Source organism: Barbus barbus (assembly GCF_936440315.1).
Source record: "Barbus barbus genome assembly, chromosome: 30".
In the NCBI taxonomy this organism is placed as follows: Eukaryota; Metazoa; Chordata; class Actinopteri; order Cypriniformes; family Cyprinidae; genus Barbus; species Barbus barbus.
In genome coordinates, this window is record NC_136758.1 from 23,843,395 (window position 1) to 23,863,763 (window position 20,369).

General features: G+C 35.1%; 3 protein-coding genes across 20 annotated transcripts in view; 1 reads left to right on the forward strand and 2 right to left on the reverse strand.

Moving 5' to 3' along the window:
- Positions 1 to 4,050, reverse strand: part of LOC306850055 (ral GTPase-activating protein subunit alpha-1-like) — a 71,985-nt gene extending 67,935 nt beyond the window's left edge. For 9 of the 13 annotated variants that reach the window (XM_079385464.1, XM_079385474.1, XM_079385468.1 and 6 more), the window contains exon 1: positions 3,687 to 4,009. In XM_079385464.1, the coding sequence (XP_079241590.1) occupies positions 3,687 to 3,792 (106 nt within the window). In that variant the 5' untranslated portion in view covers positions 3,793 to 4,009. Of the gene's footprint in view, positions 1 to 3,686 lie in introns of all 13 variants that reach the window. The other 4 variants (XM_079385473.1, XM_079385470.1, XM_079385469.1 and 1 more) reach the window with 1 other exon arrangement.
- Positions 4,051 to 5,138: 1,088 nt separating this feature from the next.
- LOC306850450 (breast cancer metastasis-suppressor 1-like protein-A) lies at positions 5,139 to 9,552 on the forward strand. The gene is made up of 10 exons (XM_079386104.1): positions 5,139 to 5,596; positions 6,097 to 6,187; positions 6,296 to 6,423; positions 6,534 to 6,613; positions 6,842 to 6,938; positions 7,021 to 7,123; positions 7,179 to 7,260; positions 7,344 to 7,383; positions 8,315 to 8,441; positions 8,529 to 9,552. The coding sequence occupies exons 1-10, from the start codon at positions 5,461 to 5,463 to the stop codon at positions 8,644 to 8,646; spliced, it is 1,002 nt and encodes a 333-aa protein (XP_079242230.1). The 5' UTR covers positions 5,139 to 5,460; the 3' UTR covers positions 8,647 to 9,552.
- A 961-nt stretch (positions 9,553 to 10,513) lies between these two features.
- On the reverse strand, positions 10,514 to 15,136 carry LOC306850796 (leucine-rich repeat-containing protein 57-like). Of its 6 annotated transcripts, none has more exons than XM_079386663.1 (7): positions 14,892 to 15,124; positions 14,380 to 14,460; positions 14,119 to 14,262; positions 13,898 to 14,033; positions 13,098 to 13,366; positions 12,825 to 13,010; positions 10,520 to 11,930 (listed from the first exon to the last, which is right to left on the reverse strand). In XM_079386663.1, exons 3-7 carry the CDS (start codon positions 14,200 to 14,202, stop codon positions 11,889 to 11,891), a joined length of 717 nt encoding a protein of 238 aa, XP_079242789.1. In that variant the 5' UTR covers positions 14,203 to 14,262; positions 14,380 to 14,460; positions 14,892 to 15,124; the 3' UTR covers positions 10,520 to 11,888. The 6 variants fall into 6 exon arrangements, with proteins under 6 accessions (XP_079242787.1, XP_079242789.1, XP_079242786.1 ...); XM_079386660.1 differs by having other exon boundaries at positions 14,380 to 14,491; positions 14,892 to 15,114; XM_079386664.1 differs by having other exon boundaries at positions 14,380 to 14,398; positions 14,892 to 15,015.
- Positions 15,137 to 20,369: the final 5,233 nt, after the last annotated feature.

Genomic DNA, 20,369 nt, shown 5'->3' on the forward strand with positions numbered 1-20,369 from the left:
CTTTAAGAGCTGCACGCATCTAACAGGCACGCATCCGTTTCTCTCTTAACTATTTACTTTCATTTTAGAGATAACCAACTCAGTCTGTATGTAAACCTTGTGTGTTTTGACAGTATTAGCGCAAAAGATAAGTTAGTTGAGTAATCAGGCGCTGTTAGACAGGCTTTTTAGTGTGTGCTTCAGGTGTATGCGCTCAGAAAAAGCACACGTCAGACCAGCGCGCGAATTAAACATTTAACCAGCAAGGCTTGTGTGCAAATAATGTACTTTTGCGATCATGAATAAGTGCAGTGTCCTGTCAGAGTAACTCTACTGCTGTATGTCGTGTTGTACAGTATATAGAGACGGAGGAGCCAGAACTGTATTTGACAGAATGTGTGCTGTAGCGCGATACTACGATATTTCTTAAAAAGCAGATCGTGGAGACATTTTTATCGTCCACGATCAAAAATCGTCATATCGCACACCCCTAATTTGAACTTTGATTTATTAATAATTTGATCTCTTTGGGTATCCTCACAATGTCCATCCCTTATTCAACCTGACAATGACTAACAGTGCAGTAGTGAACCAGAGCCCTACGAATTTTACAGATTGTGATGTATTTCAAAAATCTTTGAGAACAGACAGACGGAGGGGAATTTTGGCTGAAACTGCACAACATGAGAAAGAACAGACCAACGGATGGTGCTACACTGGCTGTCGGAAATATTTGTGATCTAAAATAGAACACAGCAGCGAGCCCAAGTGCCTGACGGTGTATTAGAATCACTCAAAGATAATGGCCCTACTCTTTAAAGATGAATTGAACGCCAAGAAAAGAACAACGCCACAGATGCTCCCAAACTGTCAATCTCAAAGAATGCACAATGTATGAGGGTGCATAACTAAATACAATCCTATTGATGCCAGGATGTTGCCATGTGGTTACTAGGTAGACACTTTCTAACCAAAGAAAAAAGAATGTAAGTCTTTTTTATGAGATACTTTTATTATCCATAATACAAATGGTGCAGGTCAAAGTACATGCACTTTTTTAGTTTGTTCAAATCTCTAACCCTATGTATGTGCAGTAGTAATGTGCAGTAGTAATAGTGATGCAGTCATTTCAATATCGGAATCAATCAACCTAAAGATCTGTGGTAGTTCACAAGTTATTGAGTGTGCGGCAATCTGTTGAGAGGCCATTTAACGATTGACTTCACATAAAATATGACTGTTGTTCACATCAGCAATTCTCAAGCCCAGCATGCTAAGGATGCCGATTGATCTAGTGCACAGAAAGGCTAATGTGATGCAGAACTTCAACAGACTACAGTCTGAACTAAATACACATTATATTCACAAGTTCACACAGTTCAAACAGTCCAACTCGCATTCAAATAACAGGTAGTTCTTAAAATCTCAAACAGTGTGTTTCCTATGAGAGCAATTTCGCTGCAAACACACCCATCCGTTTATTTAGGCTACACTTCACTTCCTCAGGTCCCCCAATGCACAATAGCTTTTGTGCACAGGGTCTGATCTAGGCCACAATAAGTGAAATGAATAGTGTTTCATATGTGAATGTCGAGCTTATCTTTTTATAGAGAAAAACCAAAATGGACCAAACATAATACAAATTCCCCGTTGCTGTAAATTCAGGGTGGAATCAGCAGTGACATGGTGATACAACATTAAATCAATATCTGGGTCATGATACCATAATATTTAACAATTCTTCATGTTTAATGCATTCAAACTTATATGTAATCTTTTTCACACTCTTTGGTGATTTGTGAAGGTACATTATTGTTCAAAACTAAGATTTTATTCAGAAATTAATACTTAACATTCTGTTCAAGAAAGAACAGTAAAAAAATATATCCTCGTTTCCATAAACTCCATAAACTTAAGCAGAACAATGTTTTCAACACTGATAATAACAATTAAAATGATTTTCGATAACCAAATCAACATAATGTACAGCGCTCTCTCCACCCTCAATACCACGACTGAGGTGCCCTTGAGCAAGGAACCGAACCCCCAACTGCTCCCCGGGTGCTGCAGCATAAATGGCTGCCGGGTGTGTGTTCACGGTGTGTGTGTGTGTGTGCACTTTGGATGGGTAAATGCAGAGCACAAATTCTGAGTATGGGTCACCATACTTGGCCGTATGTCACTTCACTCACTCTTTATTAGAATGATTTCTGAAGGATCATGTGACACTGAAGACTGTAGTAATGGCTGCTGAAAATTCAGCTTTGCATCACAGAAATAAATTACATTTTAATATGCATTAATATAAGACCCTGTTATATTAATTTGTAATAATTTGTCAAATTTTACTTTTTTTTTTTTTTGTATTTTTAATAATTAAAGTAATTGCAGAATTATTTTCAAAACATTGAAAAAAAAATAAAAAAATCAAATCTTACCAAGCCCAGACTTTTAAACAGTAGTGTATATTAAGCAATTTTTTTTTAAATAAAATATACATGTAAAAAATATTACTCAAAAGTGTTACTATCAAACAATCACAGACACAATGACATTTTAACAATTCCCGTTTCTCTGTGATGGCAGCAGTTTCCTTGCCGTTCATAGTAACATCACATAGTTTTCAGTTTCTAAACAATCATCAGCGTAACACAATGGCAACAGGAAGCCAGATAACACCACAGAAAGCAATTCAGGAAACGGGGTCGTGATTGGACAGTAACCACTCCAGGGCAGGCCAACATCTCAAACAGGACTCTTTAACCACGGACACCGCACCTTCACTAAAGAATCTGCCATGTTACATAAAGCATCCTCATGTCCAACATTCAGGAAGTCAGTGCAGCTTTAAAGCTAAATAACTCTGAGGGAACCGGCCTTAGATAGACTCCTTCTCTGACTTCCTTCACAAATCCCAAAGGAAGTGCTGGTTTATTTCTGTTATGTCCCACCCAGTCCTGGAGAACCATATCTTTGCTGTCCCCCACCCAAAACATGAACTAATCGCCAGCAAATTTGACCTTTTTTGTTTTAAGAATGACAGACCATAAACCTGTTCTTGTTGATATTGATAGACAACAACTGCATAGTTTTTCCAAATTGCTTTCGCTCAGTTCTTGAATGGGACTTTTTATTTCAGATCTCTGAAAAATTAGTTTTTTGTTTTTTGTAATTTAAGCATATTGCATGTTTTGGCAAATGTGTGTAAAAGAGTAAATATAATTGTTTACAATTTGCAGAATGCACATGATATGCTGATAATAACTGATTATTTGTTTCTCAGTGAAACTGTCATACAAATATATATATATATATATATACATATAAAGCGTATAATACATGAATACACAGGTTAATATACCTAACAAGGGAATGTCAATTATTTATTTGAATAACCATTAAACTTAATATAAGTCAAAATGTGCATGCATGACATCTAAAGAGCTTCTAGTGAAACCAATGCATGCATCATATCAAAACAACACCACTACACAGACATAAAACACTCAACCATACTAAAGAACGACACAAAACCCCTGCATATCTGGCCACGATTCTAAATGCAAACTTGTCAATAATTGTTAAATGTTTTCAAACTAAAAATACGGGTAAACACCCCATTCCTGATGCTGCCTTCATTCTCCTGTCTAGCATGCTAGCTCCCTGCAAGGCAACATAATATGAGTACAAATAATGTTATTTCTCACCGATAACGATTCTCAGATGTTTCAATCTTGTCAGCACGTCCTTCTTGGGGTCCAGCACTTTCTGTGTCGATTTCCTGACATCTCCATGAGGTTTTTTAGAGAACATTCCGAGATGTTTTGAAGAGCTAATGATAATCTTCCGTTAATTCCCTCAAACATGGGGGGGGTTGTCAAATTTACGGCTCGAAAGGTGTTATGGGTTGTAAGGAAACTTGAGGAAATAGAGGTGAGGCGTGCATTTTTGCAGAGGAGGTCAGACAAAAGAAAAGAGCAGCCCTCCTCTGTGTGTGTGTCTTGTGAACTACACACCTCTCTGAAGATCTGAAAACATGGCGGAGGACGAGACAAGAAAAACACCTTAATCGAGGCCAGAGTCATTCAACGCTCAGACGTCACCTACAAATATTTCACATTCATAAACCATATTTATTCATTAATTCTTTAAGTATCAATAGATGATGACAAAAAAGTGTTAAAATCTGTTTATTAGCCTATATTTTTGTTTTAGCTGTTTTAATTAATATACAACGTTCTGTTTTTCATTGTATGCTTTGCCTTTGTGGCTCAATAAAACTGAATTATATCCATTTATTGTGCTCATTTCTTCAAGACTGAAGAAAACGACTTTCTCAGCAGGAAAAAAACTTGCTAAATAGACAGAGGTTGACTTAAAAAAATGCATAAGGTTTTATTACGTATTTAAAAATATAAACACAATTAAATGTATAACTTAAATATAACATATACTTGACAATGAAATACATTATTTAATGAAATAATCAATTTAAAACATCTTTTTAATTTTTGTTGATTCACGAGGAAAATATTGCACCCCTATAATTTCCAGATTTTTAATAATCGTAAAATAATAGTGATATAAGTTGTAAGCTGTTTCTCTGCCCTGATACTGTTCTGTATTAATTAGTATATTCTAGCAAACAAGTAAAATAATCGAATGAATGAGTGAGTGAATGAATGAATGAAAACACAATACAACTTAAAACTAGTTTTTCCAAAATAGAAAAAAAAATGTACTTGTTTTCTCCATATGTTATAAATTTTATTTTGAGTGAAATATTCCTTTGAGAATTAATCAATAAAAAGAAAAAAAAAACTTGACAAGTAAAAACAAAAACAAAAAAAAACATCAAAAGAAGCAGGATGATCATATTTGTAGATTCTAAATTATTGTTGCATTGTGAAATTGTCTGAAAATAAAATAGGTTAAAATGAGTTAATAATAAATGAGAGTTTACTTAATACAGCACTTAAAACAACACAATCATTTCATCCAGTCGTCCATTGATTTATAAAGCCTGTATTTGTAGCCGTAAACAAACTCTCCACAGGATGAGTGACGACTGTAGTTCTTTAGTCCACTAAGAACAATAGTACCGGAAGGATCGGTGTCTCCATAAAAACTACAAATCCCAGAGAGATACAAAAGCTCACATTCCGCGCCAGTGTACGAGCTTTCCAGAGGGTAGCATGGCTTAAAAAAAGCAAAACAGAGGGGTTTTGTGGTTTGCGAAAATATTAAAATAGGTTAAGCGATTTAAGGAGCAAGAGGTGCCCTTTTTCGTTTCATCATATCTAGACAACTACTGGTAATTTGCAGGATTTGAACGTTTGTTAGCATGAGACATTTAGATGTGTATTTGTCTTTTAGCAATAACATCAAGCTAACAAACACATCTGCTCAGTTAAATTATTGATTTAAAGTTGAGAATTAGTTCAGTAGATTTCTCGGTAGTCTTAGTTTTAAAAAGACGGGATGCCAGTGCATTCGAGGGAAAAGAAGGAGAGCAACCATGAAGAGATGGAGGTGGATTTCGCAGAGCAAGAGGGGAGCAGCTCAGAAGATGAAGATACAGAGAGCTCTTCTGTCTCTGAAGATGGGGAAAGTTCAGGTGCGAATGAGACCTTTGATTTTCACTGGGTACATATATAGGAATTGATAGATACTTGTTAAAATACATTGCTATTAAAATTGCAATATAAGAACCATGCAAATTTGAAAACTGAATTAGAAAATTTGATGACAAATTCAGGCCATTCAATACGTAGAAGAGTTTGTTTCTTTATATGAGCAGATTTGGAGAAATTTGCTCTGCAGTGAATGGGTGCCATCAGAATGAGAGTCCAAACGGCTGATAAGTCATCCACAAATCTTCCATGTGACCCAAGCCCATTAATTAATGTATTGTGCCTACACTCTCATTCTGACGGCACCCATTCACTGCAGAGAATCCATTGGTGAGCAAGTGATGTAAAGCTAAATTTCTCCATATATGGTTTGATGAAGAAACAAACTCATCTACATCTTGAATGGCCTGAGGGTAAGCAAATCTTCATTTTTGGGTAAACTATTACTTTAAATGAATAAAAAAGAAACTTTTTTTACTTACAGAAATGGATGATGAGGACTGTGAAAGGAGAAGGATGGAATGCATTGATGAAATGACAAATCTAGAAAAACAGTTCACTGACCTCAAAGACCAGTATGTACCATCCTCTTGTTTGTATTTAATCTGTGCATGAATATGTGTTGTTTACAAGTGAATACAAACTTTTCCACACCGGTCACAAAGCGTTCATAATTTCTTTAGTTTATATAAAGAGAGACTGAGTCAAGTTGATGCCAAACTTCAGGAAGTGATGTCAGGAAAGGCACCGGAGTACCTGGAACCCCTTGCAAATCTTCAGGAGAACATGCAGATTAGAACTAAAGTTGCAGGTCGGTCTGAGGTCCAAACTGAACATGGGATTATTGTTGTTTAAAATGTACATTTACACAAGTTTTATTTGCTAATAAAGTGCATTGTCAAATAATACATTCATGCATAGGTATCTACAGAGAATTGTGCTTGGAATCAGTGAAGAATAAATACGACTGTGAAACCCAAGCAGCGTTACAGCACTGGGAGGTGAGCTTTACAGATGTAATCTGCTATTACCTAAACAACGGTTCATCATGTCTAATGTCTTAAGTCATCATAACAGAGCCATACAGGAGTATTTATATTACTTGAAGCTGTTTTATGCTCTAACAGCACTAAAAGCCTGCCAGTTACCACATTATACCACATGCATCTATTTAAACAAATTTTCAAAATGAAATACAATTCTAATTTGGTTTATTTGATCCCTTCTAGAGTGAAAAACTGTTACTATTTGATACGGTGCAAAGTGAACTAGAGGAGAAGATCAGACGTTTGGAGGAAGACCGTCACAGTATAGATATTACCTCAGGTAATGAAATTGTGAATACTGTCACAAATAATTTAGTTTTTTGTGTGTTATTTATACAATCTTTGTCATATTTCCCCAACAGAGCTCTGGAACGATGAGTTACAATCAAAAAAAAATAAGAAGAAAGATCCCTTCAGTCCAGACAAAAAGAAAAAGCCTGTCGTTGTGTCAGATATCCTTTACTTGTACATACCTATAATCAGTCTATCAAGAATTTGCTTAAAGTCTGTCATTTGTAAGTTTCTTAACACGTGCACGACCATATATAGTTTACATGCTGCAAGACTTGGATATACTGGAAGACTGGACTGCTATTAGAAAGGTTAGACTGTCATAAACATAACCCCTTTTTTCTCTGAAATTATTATTGTAAAGTAAATGATGTGTTATGTTAATATCTTGTAGGCCATGGCAACATTAGCACCTCACAGAGTAAAGACTGATGGTAAGATCATATCTATTACTGTGTTTAATTTTCATAACTATACTGAAGTAAATTGCTCTTATATATTTAAGCTTTCCTGTAGCTCAGATAGTAGAGCATGGCGCTAGCAACGCCTAGATCATGGGTTCGATTCCCAGGGAAAGCAAGAGCTGATAAAATGTAGAAACTGTAACTTGAATGCAATGTAAATCTCTTTGGATAAAAGCGTCTGCTAAATGCATAAATGTAAATTAAATATTACATGATTTATTAGTTGAATACTAAATACTACAGTTCAAAAATTTGGTGTGTCTTTTTGGTCTCTTATGCTCACCAAGGGTGCATTCATTTAATCCAAAATACATTACATACAGTAATGTTGTGTGAAATATTATTGCACATTAAAAATAATAGTTTTCTATTTGAATACATTTTCAAATGTTATTTATTCCTGTGATGCAAAGCTGAATTTTACTCCAGTCTTCATCATTCTAATTTGCTGATTTGCTGTTAAAAAAAAACATCACTTAATAATAATCTGTGCATTTTTGTGGAAATTGTGAAATTTGTAGGGTTTTTTGATGAAGAGAAAAGTTAACAAAACCAGCATTTATTTAAAATGGAAAGCATTTGTAACATGTCTATACTGCCACTTTTGGTTTAAAAAAGTATTCATTACTAAACCAAAAAGTAAACTGTTATAGAATTTCCCTATGGTGACCTTGAACAAATACTTCTGAGTGCCTTTTGCTCTGGGCTACTTGTTGAGTTTTGGTGCATAATGACCCCAATTAACTCTTAAGTGGTAACCTATTAACAAATGCCAGTTAAATATAGACACATCATGTTTGTGTAGTTGCTGCAGCTATATTGGTTTATCCTATAGGTGCTTTATTATGTAATGTTTAAGTTGTTACATTAGTAACAGCAGAACTTGCATAATTTGTTCTAGTCTCTTCAAAGAGTGACAAACACCAGCACAATGCCCGCTCAGAGGATGGACGCTTGTTTTACGACGGGGAATGGTACAGCCGTGGACAAGCCATATGTATCGACAAGAAAGACGAGTGTCCTACGAGGTGAGGGATCCTGAAATACCAAGCTCATATTGATTATTTTGCAGCACATTTGTGAGTTCTTTTTCTCCTGTCTTCTGTTTCAAACAGCGCTATAATAACTACAATCAATCACGATGAAGTCTGGTTCAAACGAGTCGATGGGAGCAAGTCAAAACTCTACATCTCACAGCTTCAGAAAGGCAAATACACCATAAAACATGCCTGATCTACCTGAGATCGGACCAGTCTGATATGTTTAACAGTGCCATTTTATGTACAGTATATCATGATTTAAAAACCTTTATTGGTGTTTAAAAACAGATACGTTGGTGTATTGTCTGTCATTTAAAATATGAGGAAAGTTGATGTTATTTTATTGTATATTCACCATTTGAAAGATTATTACACCAAACAGGTCAAAAATGTAGTATAATTACAGGTGTAGGTATTACCATGAAATGTGGTGCTTTTATATTTTGATGACTGGGCTCATTTTCCATTTCAGTTCTGTTCGGTGCCATTTGAACCCAATTCTGATGTGTGTAGTCATTTGTAATTCCATGTCTGGCTAGCAAATGGTTTCCTACTTTTTGTTTTACATTTCTGCCTCATCACAGTGTTCAGATACAAATGATATGAAACAGTTTGTTTGCATTTTTGGTGGCTTTTTTCCCTGAAAGTGTATTGAAACGGTCTTGCTTGTGCAACATCTTATGAAATACAGACATTTGAAGTATTTTAGGAGTGAATAAGATGTTATCACACCTTTTCAGCGGCTCAGCTCTTTGAACAGCTGTTTATTGTGTTCTAGGAAGATGCGATCTTGCTGCTCTATTTACAGTCTGAACAATTGAATCAATAATTTATTGTCATTGTTATAAATCAACGAGCCATAAATATGGTGAATACTTTATATAAGTCACTAATGTGCATTTCAGTTCTGGTCATTTTCAGTGTCCTTTTCTATGTTGGGTTATAGCACCACCCTTTGGTTTTTGTTGTACTGTGCCTGTTGGTTTTTGTTTCTTTATTTTCTTAATTTGTACATATTTTTGAAAATTCTGTACTGAATATATTTTTCAGTTATTATGAATTTACAGTGAACAAAATTTCAAATACAGCATTCAATATCAGAGCTTTGTTGTCCTTTTATATATGACAGTTCAATATATGTGACCCTGGAGCACAAAACCAGTCTTAAGTCGGTCGGGTATATTAATAGCAATAGCCAAAAATACATTGTGTGGGTCAAAATGATTGATTTTTCTGTTATGACAAAAATAATTAGGATATTAAGTAAAGATCATGTTCCATGAAGATATTTAGTAAATATCCTACTGTAAATATATCAAAACTTAATTTTTGATTAGTAATATGCATTGCTAAGAACTTCATTTGGACAACTTTAAAGGTGATTTTCTCAGTATTTCGATTTTTTTGCACCCTCAAGATTCCAGATTTTCAAATAGTTGTATCTCGGCCAAATATTGTGCTATCATAAACCATACATGAATGGAAAGCTTATTTATTCAGCTTTCAGGCTATGTATAAATTGACCTTTATGACTGGTTTTGTGGTCCAGGGTCACATATGTCCAATTAGAATAGAAATATCATGGGTTTATAAAGAGACACAGGGAAGTAGTTCTGTAAAGGAAAGGTGTGTTCATCTAAAGAAAATGAAATGTACTCACCCTCAGGTCATCCAAGATGAGTCTGTTTCCTCAGCCAAACAATTTGGAGAAATTTAGCATCACATCACTTTCTCATCACCAATGGATCCTCTACAGCAAATGGGTGCCGTCAGAAAGAGTCCAAATAGCTGATAAAAACATTATAATAATCCATAATAACTGAAACTAACATTATTAGACAAAGCAAATCATATGAATCATTGATATGTCCTGTGAATGGGTGCCATCAGAATGAGATTCCAAAAAGCTGATATAAACATAATCCATAACATTTAAAAAAAAAAGTTTTTTTAAAACATTTAAAAAAATCTTATAGCAAAAAATGTGAATCACTGATATGTCCTGAGTTGTGTTCTTATGCACCACACTGTTTGATTGTATCAATAATCACGAGTATAATAATACTGGAGGTAGACAGATAGATGTACTTTATTCATCCTGAGGGGAACATTCAGGTACAATTTGCTTGATGATGCTGTAGTTTTAATACAGTGCAAGCTTTATTCTGTGGCTAAATGTTGTAGCATAAAAATAATGTAGTGGCATAGTATATTGAGAAGAAGGAACATGTATTTTACAAATGCTGCCTTAGAGTAAAAGTCACTCATGACTGCTTTTGGGTAATATGTTATATTTCTGATTATAAAATTCAGATGTTTAACACATTTTAATTAATGTGCATATATTCATTCACTGAGAGAACACTTGGTTAAAGAGATAGTTCACCCAAAAATGAAAATTCTGTCAACATTCCACCTACTCTGGAAGTCAATGGGGACCAGAACCGGTTTAGTTACCCACATTCTTCAAAATATCTGCGATTGTGTTCAGTTGAAGAAAGAAAGTCAACTTTAGGCTGTGTAAATGATCAGAGAATTTTCATTTTTGAATAAATTATCCCTTTAAACAGATAATATGCCACTCAAGTGTGTAAGTAATAGATGGATACATAATCATGACCTTAAAGAACAATAGATTTAGATCTCAAAAACTGCATGAAAATACACAATCCTTCACTAAAATGCTTTTTGAGTTAAACACTTTTATGGTAAGAAAACATGCAGCATGTATCAATGTGTAAAAGCAAATGCACTGCATTAAAACTGAATGTTGTGTTATAAATATGAATATCCACTGGCATTTCATGGACCGTAATCAACACTGAAACTCATGCAGCCTTTGTTGTCAGAAAAAAATGGCTACTTCATAAATATCACAGCAAATATTCTTTAGCGGAAGTTTTGAGATCACAGTTCAATCAAAATAGTGTTAAACAGATAAAACCTCATTGATGCCCAAAACAATGTTCAAATCAAATAAAGCAGACATACAAAGTCTCTAATGCTTTAAAATAAACAAATCAATAAATGCTGAGCAATAGCACATATTATAAGGGTACAAGACGTACAATATGTTAGGTAATGGTTATATTAGCTTCTCTGAAAGAATGATGTTCTATAGACAGACGTGGCATTAGTGCACTTGAATATACAGAATAAACCAGTGTAAATGTCCTCATGAAGCCGAGTCTGCATTATGTTTCGGTTTATAAAATCTCTGCAAACGAAAGAGCGATGCAAGGTCCATACACTTCTGTCTGTACTGTAAAGCTATGAGCAGCAGGGCTAGGGTTTCTGAGCCATCATTCTGCCGAGTTGTGAAGCACTCTTGACCATTTTTCCATTCTCGTCTTGCCATTTTCACGAGCAGCCCCAGCTAAAACCTTTCTGTGGTAATCCCAGTGCAGAGGACAGGTGCAGCAAGCCTCTGACTGTTCACGCAAATTTCTTCCTGGTTGCAGTGAAACGTTCCATGTACTGAAAAAACAAAGATTAAAGCAAGTCATTATGTGACTATGCAAGAAAGGAGGAGTATAAAAAATGATTTTAAAATGTCTTTTTAATGTAGATTGGCATTAGGCTCCTAAATTACATGCTTAAGACTATTTTCAGAATGTATGCTATAGGTCAAATGTTTGGAATAATTAGGTTGTTTTTGAAATGCGATCTTGATTTTTGTATAGCAACTTGGCCCTTTTTACACCTGGAAGTAAGATCTGTTTTGGGCAAAGTAACAACAAGTGGACTAACTGGATGTTTAAACTGGCTTCAAAATGCAAAATGTTTTGAGATTTAATCAAACTTCATTCAGAATCGACAAACACACACACACAAAATAACATCTACAGTGTAAACAGCACTTTCCTTGAAAATAACTGCTTGAAACATTAAAATTGCTCTTAGATCAATAGAGGATTATATTTAGGGGAAATTCTGTTTGACTTTTTTTTTCTCTCTCTTTTAATCCCTGGTGTAAATGTGACAAGTGTGAAACAAGAATAAATCTGAATTGCACTTAAGTGAATTGCTCAATTCAGAGCTAGATTTCAGCAAAAAAGTATCCTCTCTTCCTGGATTTTTGCCGGTTCTAAAATCCTATTAAACCTTGCTGAAATGACTGGTTAGATTTTGGGGGATTTGACTTTGTTTCAAAAACAAATAATTAGACCAGTTTTGTTTTACATTCAAACTTAAACTGTGGTATTTTCCATCTTGGAAAAACATGTGATATTTATAGAAGAGGATGAGACACACAAAACTGACTATTAACACTGGACCTGGAATATAAACTAAAAAGAAAAACTAAATTTTTATGTCTTCTTATAAAAGGCTTTAGAGCTATAAGAGCAGTCTAAACTGACACAAACTTACTTTATCATATCCTTCTAAATCACGCAAATTTCTAACTTCAAAGAGGTTGCCCTCCACGGACAGCAGGGACACCTGGGAGTCTGAGAGGATGGAGAGGGGGATAGAGGAGATCTCCAGACAGTTCTCCTCCAGCCGTAAGACCTTCAGTCTGGGAGCACGAGACACCTCTGGAGACAGGGTTGAAATCTGAAACAGAACAAACACAGCAAAAAAAGTTACCCTGACACATCTATATATGACATTTCCTAAATGCAGTAAACTAAAAAAACTCACTTGGTTCTGATTGAGGTTGATTTCAATGGCTTGCAGTTCGGCCACCACTGCAGGAACCACCTGGATCTTATTCTTGGACAGGTCCAGAACATCGAGCTGGCGAAGGGTGCTGAGTCCACTAGGGAACTCCTTGAAGTGATTCCCAGACAGGCTTAGTGTGCGCAAGGACTTCAGCTGACCCACCGATGAAGGAAGCTGATACAACTGGTTCCCATTTAAAATAAGAGTCTCCAGCTTCTTGAGTTTCCCGATGTCATTTGGTAGACTGGCTATATGTAAAACAAAAAAATCATGCACTAATGGAGTGCTTAAGGGTTCATATCATAGAATACAGGCTCCAATGCAATAATATGACTTTGATTTACTATGTAGATGTAGACACTACAGTAAGACATGTTTAAAGAGCAGCAAATCAGCATATTAGAATGATTTCTGAAGGATCATGTGACACTGAAGAATGGAGTAATGGCTGCTAATTTGCAGCTTTGCATCACAGGAATAAAGTAAGTTTTAAAATATATTAAATTAGAAAACTGTTATTTTAAATTGTAATAATATCCCAAATTATATATACATATACACATGCATATTTATATAACATATATATATATATTCTATGATCATTCTATGATCAATTTTAAGTGTCTGTGTTTTTCCAATTAAATACAATTATAATTTATAATTACATTTTTATTATTTATATTTAAATAATAATATTTAAATTACTATTTAATAAAAAAGATGACCACAAATTAATAATAATAAGTTGATGGCCATATTTAGCCATATTTAACACTTACTCAGTTTATTGCTGCTTATGGTAAGACTCTTGAGTTGCTGGAAGCCTCCTATGAATGCTGGAAGCACCTCGATTTTGTTGTTGGACAGATCGACTGTCCGTAGGTTTCCGGTGAGTTTCTGCAGCTCCTCTGGGAACTACATATACAAAGACAAGTGAGCTGTTAGTAATCCATGAAGACATGGCAGCTAAGTGCATCAGAGTGGTGAATATGATTAGTACCTCTGTCAAACCCTTTCCGGTCAGCTGAAAGACTCCGGTCTTCTGAGATGTTTCCAAATGAGCTTTGAGCGCACTGTTCCCCATTTACAGGATATGGATGCTGCGGAAGGTGTCGAATTTGATACTAGTAAATCCACTGGAAGACTAAAATAAAGTTAGACAAAAAAAATTATAAGTTAGTTAGTTACCAAGGTTATTGTGTAGTGACCATTATTTAAAGGGATAGTTCACCCAAAAATAAAAATTCAGTAATTTACTCACCCAAGCTGTGAGTTTCTTTCTTTTGTTGAAAATAATAGAAATAATTTGAAGAATGCTGGTAACCAAACAGTTGCTGGTAGACTTCAAAAAGTTCGAAACAATATGACGGTGACTAAATGATGACAGAATGTTCATTTTTGGGTGAACTAACCCTTTAACTCTTGCCGTGGTTAGATTAATACAAATATGCTTTCCATAAAACATAATAGAATGACTTATGAAAATAGCCATTTAAACACGGTTTAATCCTAAGAGTTGTAATACTCATTCATTCACAAATGATTTACTTGAAATCTACTTGAACATTTAAGCTAAAATCTTATAGTTATAATAGTTGTTACCATAGTAAGTTAAATAATATAATAATTACATGACGTAATCATTTCTGAGCTAAAAAAACACAGCGTTGCAGAGCAAAATATAATCTTTAGCTAAAAGTCTAACGTTAATCAGAAAAGAGTTGTCAACAGTGACTGAAACCCATGTAATTCGGCATTGAGAGTAATATTTACCTTAGCCAGCTAACTGTTAGCTCGACTGGCTATCTGTAACAAATCCTCAGTTTGACAATGTGTACAGCAAGAATCCCGCTAGAGCTAAAGAACCTTCATCAAGCGCTTAATAAATGTGTAAAACAGTAATAAAATATTATCGGATGATGATCTAAGGAGCTTAAGGTTGCTGTTTGTTTATGTAGAAACCGTCCGCTGGCTGGCAGTAAAAGACCATGTATCTTCCTCATAATATTCGGTATATCGCCACTTAGTGGTTTGGCTGTGACACGGCCTCAATGATTTTTAAAATTACAATTAAATTTGAAATGCATTCATGTCATGCATTATAAATAATTGGTCTCCCTTAGAAGAAGTCCATAGGGTTAGGGTTACCATATTTAAGTGTCCAGCTATTATTATTTTAAAATAATAATAAATTATCTTATTCATTCACTGTTCATAAATACAGGTGGATCTCAATAAATTAGAATGTTGTGAAAAAGTTCTTGTAAGTTATTCCAAAAAGTGAAACTTTCAAATATTTTAGATCCATTGCATGTAAATTAAAACATTTCAAAAGTTTTTCTTTGTTTTAATTTTGATGATTAGAGCTTACAGCTCATGAAAGTCAAAAATCAGTATATCACTCAAAATATTAGAATATTTACATTTGAGTTTCAATTAATGACCATCCCTACAGTATAAATTCTGGGTATCTCTTGTTCTTTGAAGCCACAATAATGGGGAAGACTGTTGACTTGGCAATGATCCAGAAGACGAACATTGACGCCCTCCATAAAGAGGGTAAGTCACAGAGGTTCATTACTGAAAGGCTGTTTACAGAGTGCTGTATCAAAGCATATTAAATGCAAAGTTGACTGGAAGGAAGAATTTGGGTAGGAAAAGGTGCACAAGCAACAGGGATGACCGCAAGCTTGAGAATACTGTCAAGCAAAGCTGATTCAAACACTTGTGAGAGCTCCACAAGGAGGGGACTGAAGCTGGAGTCAGTGCATCAAGAGTCACCACACTCAGACGTCTTCAGGAAAAGGGCTACCAAGCCACTTCTGAACCAGAGACATCATCAGAAACATCTTACCTGGGCTGTGGAGAAAAAGAACTGGACTGTAGCTCAGTGCTCCAAAGTCCTCTTTTCAGATGAAAGTAAATTTTGCATTTCCTTTGGAAATCAAGGTCCCAGAGTCTGGAGGAAGAGTGGAGAGGCACAGAATCCATGTTGCTTGAAGTCCAGTGTGAAGTTTCCACAGTCAGGGATGATTTGGGCTGCCATGTCATCTGCTGGTGTTGGTCCACTGTGTTTTCTGAAGTCCACAGTCAACGCAGCCATCTACGAGGAAATTTTAGAGCACTTCATGCTTCCTTCTGCTGACAAGCTTTATGGAGATGCTGATTTCATTTTCCAGCAGGACTTGTCACCTGCCCACACTGCCAAAGGTACCAAAAGCTGGTTCAATGACCATGGTGTTACTGTGCTTGATTGGCCAGTAAACCCGCCTGACCTGAACCCCATAGAGAATCTATGGGGTATTGTCAAGAGGAAGATGAGAGACACCAGACCCAACAATGCAGATTACCTGAAGGCCGCTATCAAAGCAACCTGGGCTTCCATACCACCTGAGCAGTGCCACATGCTGATCACTTCCATGCCACGCTGAATAAAGGCAGTAATTAAAGCAAAAGGAGCCCCTCCCAAGTATTGAGTACATATACAGTAAATGAACATACTTTCCAGAAGGCCAACAAGTATTCTAATTTGTTGAGATAGTGAATTGATGGGTTTTTGTTAAATGTGAGCCTAAATCATCACAATTAAAAGAACCAAAGACTTAAACTACTTCAGTCTGTGTGCATTGAATTTATTTAATACACGAGTTTCTCAATTTGAGTTGAATTACTGAAATAAATGAACTTTTCCACGACATTCTAATTTATTCAGCTGCACCTGTAAGATAGCAAGATTGCAAATTAAGTTGTCTGACAATTCTTTACAAGCTACTTTTGGTACTTTTATGTTAGATGATATCAAAAATTACCAAAATATCTACTCACTAGAGAAAAAACATGGAATCTGCACATCATATATTTAAAAATTATATGACACTAAGCTGTAGAAAACGTACTGTATGAAGCTTTCAGAATAGCTTTGATATAGTTATGTTCTTTTTGGATGACATTGGTGGCAATGATTTGTTGTAGTAGCAACTAATATTGTCTGTAACAGATATGGTTACCATAGTGAATGTTTGTCAGGGCTGTACAGTGTTGAGTGCCAGAGACCACATCCACATCCTGACATGTATGTGGTAAAAGATGCAGTTGTTACGTTATATACAAATTAATAAAATAAAAATTAAATTAATAAACAAAAATATATGATATAGCTGTAAATCGGGAACTATTTTGTCTACAAAATAACATAAAAATTACAATATACAATACAAATTGCAATACACAAGTGAAAGCACAAGTCTTAGCTTCACTGAAACAATTAATTAGGCTAAGTATTGTAACATTGAAACAAACAAGATATTTTAGGAGTTTTGTCCCACACACACGTACAGCTCACTATTACTCTCACAAAAGTTGCACTTAAGCATTTCTTGTCTTCCGTATACTGTTTGAGGAACAGGGTATTCTGATAAAGAGTTGAGAGACAATACTGGCCTATTATAGTCTGTGTTTAATGCAAATATAGTACAACAGAGGCCACCCAGTTAACACGGAATGTTCTCAGAAGAAGTTTTGATCAAATGTTCTTCCAGCTATCTGGTCTTTAAGAACGTTCTCAAATCGTAGCACAAAAATTACTTATGCATAATTTATAGAATTTTTTCCCCTTAAAAATGCATAGTTGGATGCTCTTTTAACATTTTTTAAAATGTTAAAAAGTAAACTTTTTCGTCGTTTTTTTAAACTTGTTTCAGAATGTTCAGAGAAAATTCAAACGTAACATTCCTGTAATGTTTGCAAAATCATAAAATGGAATGCTCCCTTCACATGCACATAACCAAGAAAAGTATTTTTAAACTATCAAAGAATTCCTTTTTTTTTTTTCGAAAGGAAACATTAGCAAAATATTATAACAGATATTTATTAGCCGGACAACGTGGTTTTTATTGAGATTTCTTTATTTTTATGGTTTTTCGGCAAAATCAATTACCATCCAAACATTTTTTGGAAAAACTATATGATGTTTAACTACCTCAAGACTTACAGAGAGTTCACAATAAATGTTATGATTAATAAAAAAAAACATCAAAACATGTTTAAATATTTTATTAATACTCAATACATAAATATCATAAATGTCTGCTAAATGAATAAATGCAAACATTTAATAAAAAGTTAATTCAGGAACTATTTTGTCTCCAAAATAACTTAAAATCTGTTAAAAGTCGCAGCTTCTTTGGAACAAATAAATACGTCCATTCTAACATGGAAACATATGAGTAATTTTATTAAGATTTGGCCCACACACAGGTACAGCCCACTATTACTCTCTCAAAAGTCGCCATGAAGCACTTCCTGTCCTCCGCATCCTGTTTTAGCACCAGGATCTCCTGATAAATGGGCAACGAGTTCAGTCTCGTATCCACGCCATTGGGAAGGGTGCAATATTCTGAATTGCACTGGGCTTCAAAGATGACCTGTGGTATTCTGTGTGGTGAAAACTTCGGTCTGAAAGCAGAGAAAACAATAATTGCTCTGATACAAACCCCACAAAACTAACCAAGACCTGATTTACTTTGTTTCACACTGATGTCACATGACCTGCTGTATGCTTACATAGTAGCATGACAGCTAGCTTGATGTTAACCTCCCAAACAATACATCTGATTCCAGATACATCATTAAACTTTACGTTTGTCATTTTTGGCGACAGATTTCAACATCATTCTATGTCTGTAATTCTAAATCGTAGTACTTTTTGATGCACTTAAGAGTTTGGTGAATGTATCGTCAGTTTCTGTGACTTTGCAACTCACATCCATGTCCATGCAGATAGTGAGCGGTTGTGGATGTTGCCATTTCCCTTTGCGTCCACATCCAGAGAGGCATGAAAGTCATTGGAAATCGTCAAACTAGCGTCACATATTTTTTTCTGTCCTTGTTTGGCAAATGTGAGGTTCGCCAGCGCAAAGCTCAGCAAAACCTGAAAGAAAGATCATTATCTGTTATTATATTTCATTCAAATCAAACCATTTCTGAGCGGGGGCCTCTTTTCATCAGCACGTTACATTTCAACTTAATCTAACAAGTTTTAAGATTAATCTCTGGTAAAGCAAGCATTTAGTGCTAGCATAACTTGAAGTTAAACTACTGAATGTTTCGGTCATCTCACCATGTATTTAGCGTTGACGAAGCTCAGAAACATCTTTAATGCCCTCTTCTTATTCTCTTGCAGTGTGAAAATGTTTCTCGTTCACCTCATCTATTTATGCAATGCTTGTTCGTGATTGCATAGATAATATGGCCTACCTCTGACCTGGATTCCCTCATCAGATCAATTGATAGGTGATTGCTGCTATGTTTAGACCTACATTTTCCCTCTCATTGCCAGTAATCTGACCTACGGATTAAAGATCAGTCTATGTTGGCACTGTTGCAGATCCATTTCACCGAATTTCTGTGGGAAAAAAATGCTGAATCATAATAATCAGGCTCTTGGGGTGAGTTATCAAGATTTTGGATTCTGTTCAATCTTTAAGTCACGCTTCAGAACTTTATTTGGTTGTGTCTTGTCTGATTAGGTTTTACACATGGAGAACCATTTACAAGTTTTTATTAAACACAACTTGCATTCATTTCATGCCAGTTTAGTACACTGAAAAATGGCTTAAGAAATTTCTAGTAAATCTCATTAAAATTTCTAAGAAATTAACACATTGAATATAGTAACATTATTTATTTCAAAGTTTTATTTACAACTTTGAAAAATCTTTTTTATATATAGTGACACTCTAGATGTTCTTACATGATGAATTAATGTTTTTATCTGGTCTTTGTGATGAAGGCTTTCTACAGTTATCCTAATGTGCCAAATGGATGAATGAATATATTTTCCTATTAAAAATGAACATGAATTTCCTGCTTTCTAACTTATTGAGAAAGCACAAAAGACCAGCACCTTGGATGCTTGTATTCTACCATGGTTGGTTGGTTTGCACCATTAGACAACTAAATCAAGGAGACCACCTTTGTGAACCAACTACACCAGAAAGACTTTGTTGGTTGTTATTTAGAGGGATAGTTCAACCAAAGATGAAAATTCTTTTATCATTTACACACCCTCATGTAGTTTCTTGTATAACGTTCTTTCGTGGAACAAAAAAAGAAGAAGCAATTTTGAAGAATGTTGGTAACCAAACTGTTCATTCTATGAAAAGACATTTCTAAATTTATCTTCTTTTATGTTCCATAGAAGAAAGAAAGTCATACAGATTTGAAACAAGAGGAGGGTGAGTAAATGATGAC

Excerpts from the sequence above, each read along its gene's own strand:
- LOC306850450 (XM_079386104.1), top strand. The coding sequence starts at position 5,461 with ATGCCAGTGCATTCGAGGGAAAAGAAGGAGAGCAACCATGAAGAGATG. Across the intron at positions 6,188-6,295 it reads TTCACTGACCTCAAAGACCA|TTTATATAAAGAGAGACTGA; the intron begins GTATGTACCATC and ends TAATTTCTTTAG. Across the intron at positions 6,614-6,841 it reads CAGCGTTACAGCACTGGGAG|AGTGAAAAACTGTTACTATT; the intron begins GTGAGCTTTACA and ends GATCCCTTCTAG.
- LOC306850796 (XM_079386661.1), bottom strand. The coding sequence starts at position 14,202 with ATGGGGAACAGTGCGCTCAAAGCTCATTTGGAAACATCTCAGAAGACC. Across the intron at positions 13,367-13,897 it reads CATAAGCAGCAATAAACTGA|CCAGTCTACCAAATGACATC; the intron begins GTAAGTGTTAAA and ends TTTTACATATAG. Across the intron at positions 11,931-12,824 it reads ATTTAGAAGGATATGATAAA|TACATGGAACGTTTCACTGC; the intron begins GTAAGTTTGTGT and ends TTGTTTTTTCAG.